The sequence below is a fragment of the Haliotis rufescens genome, unplaced genomic scaffold (assembly GCF_023055435.1).
Source record: "Haliotis rufescens isolate VD_foot unplaced genomic scaffold, xgHalRufe1.0.p SCAF_15, whole genome shotgun sequence".
NCBI classification, from domain to species: Eukaryota; Metazoa; Mollusca; class Gastropoda; order Lepetellida; family Haliotidae; genus Haliotis; species Haliotis rufescens.
Window position 1 is genome coordinate 34,854,237 of NW_025963835.1, and position 10,400 is coordinate 34,864,636.

Below are 10,400 nucleotides of genomic sequence, written 5' to 3' on the forward strand. Positions count from 1 at the left end.
TGTTCAGCATGAACAGTATTAGGAGCAACCTAAACATGTTTATGGTTACTTATTTCCAGCATCCCGCCGCGGGTAGGACACCCATTCGCGGTGTTGTCTACATGTGTATGTTGTAGCCAGTGTTGTGCATGTTGTGTATGTTGTAGCCAGTGTTGTCTACATGTGTATGTTGTAGTCACTGCTGTCTACATGTGTATGTTGTAGCCAGTGTTGTGCATGTTGTGTATGTTGTAGCCAGTGTTGTCTACATGTGTATGTTGTAGTCACTGCTGTCTACATGTGTATGTTGTAGCCAGTGTTGTCTACATGTGTATGTTGTAGCCAGTGTTGTCTACATGTGTATGTTGTAGCCAGTGTTGTCTACATGTGTATGTTGTAGCCAGTGTTGTCTACATGTGTATGTTGTAGCCAGTGTTGTCTACATGTGTATGTTGTAGCCAGTGTTGTGTATGTTGTAGCCAGTGTTGTGCATGTTGTGTATGTTGTAGCCAGTGTTGTCTACATGTGTTTGTTGTAGCCAGTGTTGTGTATGTTGTAGCCAGTGTTGTCTACAGGTGTATGTTGTGGCCAGTGTTGTGTATGTTGTAGCCAGTGTTGTCTACATGTGTATGTTGTAGTCACTGCTGTCTACATGTGTATGTTGTAGCCAGTGTTGTCTACATGTGTATGTTGTAGCCAGTGTTGTCTACATGTGTATGTTGTAGCCAGTGTTGTGCATGTTGTGTATGTTGTAGCCAGTGTTGTCTACATGTGTATGTTGTAGCCAGTGTTGTGCATGTTGTGTATGTTGTAGCCAGTGTTGTCTACATGTGTATGTTGTAGCCAGTGTTGTGTATGTTGTAGCCAGTGTTGTCTACATGTGTATGTTGTAGCCAGTGTTGTGTATGTTGTAGCCAGTGATATCTACATGTATGTGTCTGACAGGGAGGGGTGACAGTCTATGGGACGTGTTCACAACAAATAAAGACGGCCCCATGTCCTACCAACACTACATGGCCGATGTACAGAGTCTGAAAGATATTGGGGTAAGGACCAAGGGATTGTCGGAATGTCAAAAAGAAGCACTTGTTACTTATAGAGTTTAACATCACACCGATTCTGCGTCAAGTTCCAAGTTCTGGAACCTGAGCATAGTGACATACTTAAGTTCATGGTTTGTCAGATATCTGTATTGTTTCATGTTTCTAACGAGGTATTGTCCTACTCCTGCATGACGGATATGAACCTGACAAGAAACTATTGATACCATCTGTTTTATGTGTATGAACAGTGTAATATTAAATAAGTTATTGATCATGTTTGTAAGGATAGCTTTTCGATGTCAATGCGTGATGTGTCTATGTAGGCCAAGGTGTATTACCTCTCGCTGTCCTGGCCTCGGATCCTGCCAAACGGTGACTCTGGAAAGATAAATCGTGAGGGAATCAAGTTCTACCACAAGCTGCTGATGGCTGTCACGGAGGCTGGCATCCAGCCTATAGTCACCCTCCATCACTGGGACGTCCCTGCTGCCTTCAGCAATGGCTGGCTCAGCGAGGATATTGTAGAAGCCTTTGGCAACTATTCAAGAATATGTTTTAAAGAGTTCGGTGGAAAGGTCAGTAGGATAATGATAATGATAAAAGTCATGCTAATGACGATGAAAATTGCTTATGATAATTACGATGATAATGACAATGACGATGATAAGGATAATGACAATGATATAACGATGATAACGATTCACAATGTTCATGTCCTTAAACAAGAGAGGGAAACGGACAACATGTTACTACCAAGTCAAAGGCTCAGTGGTCACTCGCTGTGTAGAGTTGCGGCGCTCGGTGTCCAGATCTATCCTGAAAATAATCCTGAAATGATCCGTGTGTTTCACCAACGTGTCGCTTCTCCAGACCTCCATCGGACTTTACCGACCGCACTAAAATATCATTGGACACAAACTACTCACAAATTGCACACTGCACCATTACCTGGACACAACTGGACCATAACGTATGTTTCAACTTGTGGTTTCGACTGACACCGCCGGAGATGAACATCTGGGGTAGGGAACGAGCGAGTGTGATTCTACACCGTGGTTTAGTAGGAATCCAGCGACTAAGAACAGCAAGAATGAACCTCCATTATAGCCACTTTTAATAGGTTTGTTCACTCCACCCCCAGCACTCAGCGCTTACACTACACAAAGACAAAGGTCACACATGCTTTTCAAGAAGATATGTCTTGTGCTGGGGTTTGAATGTTGAAACCGTTCTTGTCACAGTCTGGAAGTTCTTTCCGTGTTATGGCAGCAACAGATCTAAACGATGTAGCGCCAAACGCGTTAAGGTTGAAACTCGGGACATCTAGCAGTTGCTTTGAGCCTGATCTGAGACACCGCCCTGGTTGAAACTAGGACACTAGTTCACACATGTACAGTCGATCTGTTCTATGTGTACGACAAACACACTGTTTTGAACTCAATACGTGAGTGTACAGGTAGCCAGTGTAGAGATAGAGCATGTTCCCTGAGCTTTCAAATTGTGCTGCCTAAGTAACCACACGGGCAGGCTTATTTAGAATACTGTCGCTTGTGTTTGTGTCAGGGGTGCACGCGTTCTGCACTAGGCCAGCTCTCCCCCTATGACCTAATATTGTGACCTATGACCTACCTGAGTGAAAAAGGGGAAAATGCTGTCAAAAACTACAAAAGGACATTTTATTAAGGATTGATGAAATAGGTCAACAATGTAAAAAACAAACATGCGTTGAAATAGTTTTCATAAGATTATTTGGTATAAACGATGTAATACATTTCAATAACATATTGCATTCAAGTGAAACATTTCTTATACAAACGAAAACGTCATGGCGAACATGTTAGGGAACAATTATTTTGAAGCCTTATGAAAATGTTTATAGAATGTCAGACCCTCATGTTCTGATCAGTCGATACGTAGGTGAGCTACATGGTCTTGTGCCCCAGCCGTGGGGTGACAGTCCTGTAACACTAACGCCGCCAATGAATGATGAGGATGCAGGTTCAGTGTCAGTGTGATGGGTGTGTCTCCTCCACAGGTGAAAATGTGGATTCCTCTGAATGATCCGAACAAAATGGCGTTGCTAGGATACGAGCAGGGCTACCACGCCCCTGGTATTAGAGGTGAAGGTTATACAGCCGCACATAACATGCTGAAGGCTCACGCCTCCGTCTACCGAATATACCAGCGAGAGTTCCAACATTCCCAGGGAGGTGAGTAATAGTATTCAGTGTTACATACCTGTGACGTGGGTCAATTAAAAAGTGACTTTCACTTTGTGTGAGTCCATTAGAGTATGAACCATACACTGTTAGGCCCTCACTCAATGAAGGTTCATACTCCAATGAACTCACACAAAATGTCTATTATAGGGATGTAGCGCTAGATCTATTCGTGTGACTTCATGTTTACACTGACAGCCATACAACAACCACCTATATCGCGGAATAAAATAGTTCCCCAAGAAGAGAGGTGACATGTATATATATATGCTAAACTTGCTATCTGCGGTAGTTTGCTTACAAAGAATGTCTCAAATAATATCATCATTGGATGCGAAATGTATGTTAAGAACTACCTCAGTAAGTCAATCACAATTACAGCGCGACGTAATACATTTACATCAAGTACAAGACGTCAAAATGGCCGACACTATAAACGTGATGGGAGAGATTTCGGAAGTTGTTAGTGAACCTGTGGTGGTTACATGTGTTAGTTATCATTGATCAACTGGCCGATCATTGCAAGGTGATTAAATATGCGTCAAACAGACACTAAGGTAAATTCAAAGATTGTGGTAGACTGTCACGCTCAGTCTGGGCACGGGTCGAGTTGATACTATGATAGTTTTCATGTGCATTCTGTCGTTTTATTCACTAGGATGGATCGTAGCGAGGATATTCGTGAACGATCGATAATGCTGTGAAAGTCTCTGACATAAAAGAGTAAAGGGTCTTGATGATCAGAAAAACGCTTATGTATGTATTCGTGCGAGGGAGGTTCCCCTAGGAATGTGGAAGTAGTCCGTCAGTGTTTACGTCATTTTAAGAACACGGCCTCGTGAAAAACGTATGAACGTCGAATTGAGTCGTTCATACACTTGTGAACGTCAATTTTGCGGTCATGCGACCAACGTCTCGTCCAATGGAAGAGCCGTATATCATGTAAATTAAATTATTTAATGTCATACACTAGTGCATTTGAGGAATGAATTTCATATTGCGTTGGTTTACTGGAGCTTTGAACCGTGCAAATTAAAATCGTGTAAGCGCCGGAGCTTGCGACCCCGTATGAAGTTCATGTCTTATAAATTTGTATTTAAGGCGCCCCACGTTAAGGCATACACATTGAGGCGCCCCACATTAAGGCGCCCCACGTTAAGGCGCCCCACATCAAGGCGCCCCACATTAAGGCGCCCCACGTTAAGGCGCCCGACATTAAGGCGCCCCACGTTAAGGCGCCCGACATTAAGGCGCCCCACGTTAAGGCGCCCCACATCAAGTCGCCCGACATTAAGGCGCCCCACGTTAAGGCGCCCGACATTAAGGCGCCCCACGTTAAGGCGCCCGACATTAAGGCGCCCCACGTTAAGGCGCCCCACGTTAAGGCGCCCCACATCAAGGCGCCCCACGTTAAGGCGCCCGACATTAAGGCGCCCCACATTGATGCGGTTACCGCCAACTCACCGGTTACATTGGAATGCAGTGACCCAATTGCGTGTATATTCTTCACACTTACGCAAAACAAAGTAGTTCCCATTCCATAATTTTAAAAAACACAACTCATTGTAGAACAATGACCATTTATTATTTGATTCTAAAATGTATGAAGAATTCAGGTATGTATGTATCGCAGCTGAGTTTGAAATATACGTGATGTAATAGGCGTCTCATGACCGGCATACGTGGAACGTGATTTTTTAAACGCTGTCCACTATGGCGGTAAGTTCACTTCGACGATCGTGTTTGTATATTTTCCAAAACATTCTAACGAGTCTAGGTTTATCGGCGACGTTTCAGAATGCTCATTGGTGAGTTGATAAAAAAATAAACAGATACCTGTGATCACAAATATGCTATTTTTGAATCTCATTCTCCAAATAAATAGCCGATATTTTGATTTCAAAACAAACACTAAATAACGCCGTGACCGTGATTTAGTAATTTGTCAAAAATGGCGAGATTAACGAGGTTCGTAATTAATTTTCAGAGGTTGTTTTCAGTCATTTGGCTTTGCCTAAAATTACATGTGAGATTGTCAACTGCAGATAATTTACTTCAGCATATGCCGATATATTGGTTCGATGATTACACTGATCTTGCGCCTCTTATTGTTTTTATTATTATTATTATTTATAGATTGAAATTAAAAAAATGCAGCAAAAAGGGTTTGGGTGATCCTGGCACATTCAGGGCTGGTTAGGCTCATTATCAGCTCAGGGTCCTTGCCCCCTCTACACGCAGCCCAGACAGCGAATGGGATCAGGAAGCGCTGCCTAGTCAAACCCACCCAAACGTTTCGGAGAATGTGAAGACAACCCAACACTGCAGCCTTCTGCATTACCCAGATTGTCAGAAGGGCTGTATTCCTGGTAGCAAACCCGGGTACTCTCCCAATGTCAGTCACCAGATTTGGAGGTACCAACCCTAAGGCACAGAGAACAATGAGTAGTCGGACAACTTGGTACTTGGGATGCAAGCGTGACATTTCGAAAGCGAGGTCCGCATATTTGCCATGTTTTTCCTCAATCTTGTCAATCACATTGGTGTCAAAGGGGACAGAAAATTCAATGATATAAATGATTTCATTGGATTTATCAAAAAGGACAAGATCAGGTTTGTTGGCCTGGATACGTCTGAGGCTGTGTACGAGCCTATTCCAAAGAATTTTATATTTATCATTTTCCATGACGCCCTCTACATATTCCGGGTCGTACCATGGATGGACCTCTGTGTCAAAACCACAAGCATGGCGAAGACGGTAATAACATGATCGAGCCACCCTTTCATGTCGCTTAAGATACTGTGTCTGTGCTAAAGCTGGGCATCCACTGACAATGTGTTGGACACTCATCTAATTCATTACATAATCTACAGGTCATATTGACATTTTGATGCAATATCACACATTGACGGTTTCGAGTTGGAAGTTACTGGGCCTGAGCAGCAAACAGAAAGCCTTCTGTTTCACTTTTCAGGCCAGACGACTTCATCCAAGTGGCGGATCTTCTCAACACACTGCACATAAACTCGATGCAGTGGTCGTTCAGAAAGCCTCCCCTTGAAACAATTTTATCATGAAAAGCCTCCACATTAATCAAACCACGTCCTCCAATTATTATTATTATTATCATTATCATTATCATTATCATTATCATTATTATTATTACTATTATAGGCAAGGTCGGATTAGCAGTTCGCTCGGCGTGGTTTATTCCGAAGACATCACGTAACCCTGGAGACTGGTTCGGGCAAGCTCTATCGTTTGCCTACAAATCTGATTGGATGGCTGACCCAGTATTTTTAGATGGAAATTACCCGGCTGTGATGAGACAGGAAGTCCACTTGAGAAGCAAGTACCGCAACATGACATCGAGGCTGCCGGTTCTTACAACGGAGGAGCAGAAAATGATAAAAGGTTAGTGATAAGATAGTCAAACACTTACAACAGAAACAGATTTGATTTTATATGAACTATTGATAAAAAGAAAGTATACAGCCTCTTGGACTGCTTATAAAATATATTTCATTTGCAATGTTATTTGTATAATCCTTAATAGTACAAAAAGCAAAACTTATCTGATATGTGATGTCCATCAAGGCTCCGTATTAGGCCCGATGCTGTTTGTTCCATGTGCAACAGTCTTAGACCTAACCTGCACAAACATGACGTCGACCACCAACTGTTGACACACAGCTGATTGATGGTTTTAACCCTAGCGTTGTCACCGAGGCATTGGAACGTGCGACTGAATGTACTGCACACAACAAACACTGCATGACAGGAAACACATTGAAACTCAAATATAAGAAACTGAGTCATTCTAAGTAGGCAAAATACATCAATGGCAATAAGTGAAGACAGCACAGGGAACCATTGAACAATCGCAGGGTCTGGGAGATTCCGTGATATCCAGGTACAGGTAGGCAATCTGTGTTGGTCAAGGCACAATCATCCCCGATGTATTGGACAGAACCACCACCTCGTCCCTGCTGGTGCAACAGGGACTCTGGTTCAGTCATTGGTCATTTCGAGACATGGTTATACAAGCAGTCAACTCGGGCGCATGACTAAATAGTAATAACAGAAACTTCAAAAGATGCAAAACACTGCAGCTCGCATCGTGGCCAGAACACCGAAGTACTCCCATTTCAAACCAATCTTGAAGGCATTTGCTGTGATATATAACATATAACAGTGGTATAGAAGCTTGAGAGCTGTGATATATAACATATAACAGTGGTATAGAAGCCTGACAGCAGTGATATATAATATATACCAGTATTACATGAAGCCTGAGAGCTGTGATATATAACATAAAACAGTATTACATGAAGCCTGAGAGCTGTGATATATAACATAAAACAGTATTACATGAAGCCTGAGAGCTGTGATATATAACATAAAACAGTATTACATGAAGCCTGAGAGCTGTGATATATAACATAAAACAGTATTACATAAAGCCTGAGAGCTGTGATATATAATATATACCAGTATTACATGAAGCCTGACTGCTGTGATATATAATATATACCAGTATTACATGAAGCCTGACGGCTGTGATATATAATATATACCAGTATTACATGAAGCCTGACTACTGTGATATATAATATATAACAATGTTAGCAAAGCTTGCCATCAGTGATATATAATATATAACAGTGTCATAGAAGCTTTACAGCTTTGATACATAATATATAATAGTGTTACATAAAGCTTGGTTTCTGTGATATATAATATATAACAGTGTTACGTAAAGCTTGACAGCTGTGAAATATAATATAAAACAGTGTTATAGAAACTTGACAGCAGTGATATATAATATATGACGGTGTTACATGAAGCTTGACAGCTGTGAAATATAATATAAAACAGTGTAATAGAAGCTTAATAGCAGTGATATATATTACAGTGTTATAGAAGCTTGACAGCAGTGCTATATGATATATAACAGTGTTATAGAAGCTTGACAGCAGTGCTATATGATATATAACAGTGTTATAGAAGCTTGACAGCAGTGATATATGATATATAACAGTGTTATAGAAGCTTGACAGCTGTGATATATGATATATAACAGTGTTATAGAAGCTTGACAGCAGTGCTATATGATATATAACAGTGTCTGCGAAGTTTGACAGCAGTGATATACACCCATGCCACAGGTTCTGCGGACTTCCTGGGTATCAGCTACTACACAGCACACCAGGTGGAGAGGGTCACAAACTACCCCCCGACTGCAGCACCCAGCATCGCTGATGACGTGTCCGTCAAGACGTCTGCCGACAACTCTTGGCCCAGGTAGAGTCACCGGGAATCTACAGATCACATTAAGTTTACTGTTAGAGTGAGATGGAAGGAGACAGATAGAGTCACCGGGAATCTACAGATCACATTTAGTTTACTGTTAGAGTGAGATGGAAGGAGACAGATAGAGTCACCGGGAATCTACAGATCACATTTAGTTTACTGTTAGAGTGAGATGGAAGGAGACAGGTAGAGTCACCGGGAATCTACAGATCACATTTAGTTTACTGTTAGAGTGAGATGGAAGGAGACAGGTAGAGTCACCGGGAATCTACAGATCACATTTAGTTTACTGTTAGAGTGAGATGGAAGGAGACAGATAGAGTCACCGGGAATCTACAGATCACATTTAGTTTACTGTTAGAGTGAGATCAAAATGTGAACCAGCGTCACAAGCATACTATGGTATTGAAACGTGTCATATTCATTCCTGTATCATTTGGAATAAAACACAGTTCAGGCATCGCATGAGTGAAGTTGGGGAACAGCGGCCACTGACGTCAAGGAAGTGAAGCACGTGATGACACCGACCAAATGACGTCATTAGTAAAAGGGTGTGACCGTCCACAACAACGTGATTCTTTCTCTCCATATTTTGAACATGTGTTGTGCATGACAAGTGTTCTCATTGCTGTGAGACATACGTTTTAAACTATATTTTAAAATCCTTCTCCCTACCAAACCCCACCCTGTGTTGGTTCCAGGACAAACCTGGACTGGCTCCGAGTCTACCCGAAGGGAATCCGTCAAATCCTGAGACGAGCTAGAGAGCGTTATGGCAACATTCCAATTTACGTCACTGGGAACGGCGTGTCCGACGACCCGGGCACCACCGACGACAAGCTCCGGGCATCATACATTGCGCATCACACCAATGAAATTCTTAAAGGTAACAGAACAATATCACGGAGACCTTCGAGAATGGTTTCTATATTATCATGGGCTGTGAATAATTGCTTAGTCTGCTGTTATCATGGTATAATAATTGTATGGCTTCAGACAATACTATTGGCGCTTTACTGTATTGACATTTCAATTCGTCACAGGCCAATGTAAATATAAATATCACACGTAAATGCTGTAGTGTACCCAGTCTCGATTTTTCAAAGAAGCAGATTCCATTGGGCATAAAAACGTCAAACTAGTTGTGAAAATAAAAGGATCAGTGAAAATCCATGGTGAGACCAGGTGTTCGCGAAAACGAGATTAAAAAGCCAAAGAATGCTGTATCGTTTCAGCTAAATTATTAGACAACTAGATTAAACCACTGAAGAATTCTGATTCCTTTCAGCTATACAGTTAGACAAAGTGGACGTCCGTGGCTACGTCGTTGATAGCCTCGTTGACGACTTTGAGTGGAGAGACGGCTACAACGTCAGCTTTGGCCTTTTCGCCATCAACAAGACAGACCCGACCAGAGCGAGGGTCCCTAAGCTCTCGTCAAAATACTACGCTGACATCATAAAGAACAACGGCTTCGTGTCTCCTTCCACCTTCACTATGATGTTTCCGGGAGAGACTTGACCGACGACGGAAGCGCCTGTGAGAACAACAGCGATACATGGAAACTGTGCGACTTCACATGGCTCACATATGGTGTTTTCACCATATAGTTGTGTTTTTCATTTCTTCAGCATTGTAACCTTTGATGAGAAATTACATGTATTGTATTTTATTAATATGCAGAGTCGCAGAGTTCCGGGAAATATATTTATTGTATTGGATGATGTGGATGGTTATAGTCTGGGACGTTAGCATCAAGTATGTTCTGATTTATAAGCCGCATAGAACAATGAAGAACGAAGCGTGTTAAAATGGACAACGTTATGTTTGGGAGGGAAGTGTCTG

At 42.0% G+C, this 10,400-nt stretch overlaps 1 protein-coding gene across 1 annotated transcript; it reads left to right on the top strand.

The window, feature by feature from the left end:
- Positions 1 to 960: 960 nt before the first annotated feature.
- Positions 961 to 10,141, top strand: LOC124151909 (cytosolic beta-glucosidase-like). The gene is made up of 7 exons (XM_046524599.2): positions 961 to 1,025; positions 1,346 to 1,597; positions 3,058 to 3,232; positions 6,417 to 6,656; positions 8,411 to 8,546; positions 9,257 to 9,441; positions 9,844 to 10,141. The coding sequence occupies exons 1-7, from the start codon at positions 975 to 977 to the stop codon at positions 10,074 to 10,076; spliced, it is 1,272 nt and encodes a 423-aa protein (XP_046380555.2). The 5' UTR covers positions 961 to 974; the 3' UTR covers positions 10,077 to 10,141.
- Positions 10,142 to 10,400: the final 259 nt, after the last annotated feature.

What these genes read in the sequence shown, in the direction of transcription:
- LOC124151909 (XM_046524599.2), top strand. Translation starts at nt 975, where the DNA reads ATGTCCTACCAACACTACATGGCCGATGTACAGAGTCTGAAAGATATT. An exon ending in GGAGCAGAAAATGATAAAAG is followed by an intron (nt 6,657 to 8,410) that starts GTTAGTGATAAG and finishes CCCATGCCACAG; the next exon opens with GTTCTGCGGACTTCCTGGGT. An exon ending in GCCGACAACTCTTGGCCCAG is followed by an intron (nt 8,547 to 9,256) that starts GTAGAGTCACCG and finishes TGTTGGTTCCAG; the next exon opens with GACAAACCTGGACTGGCTCC.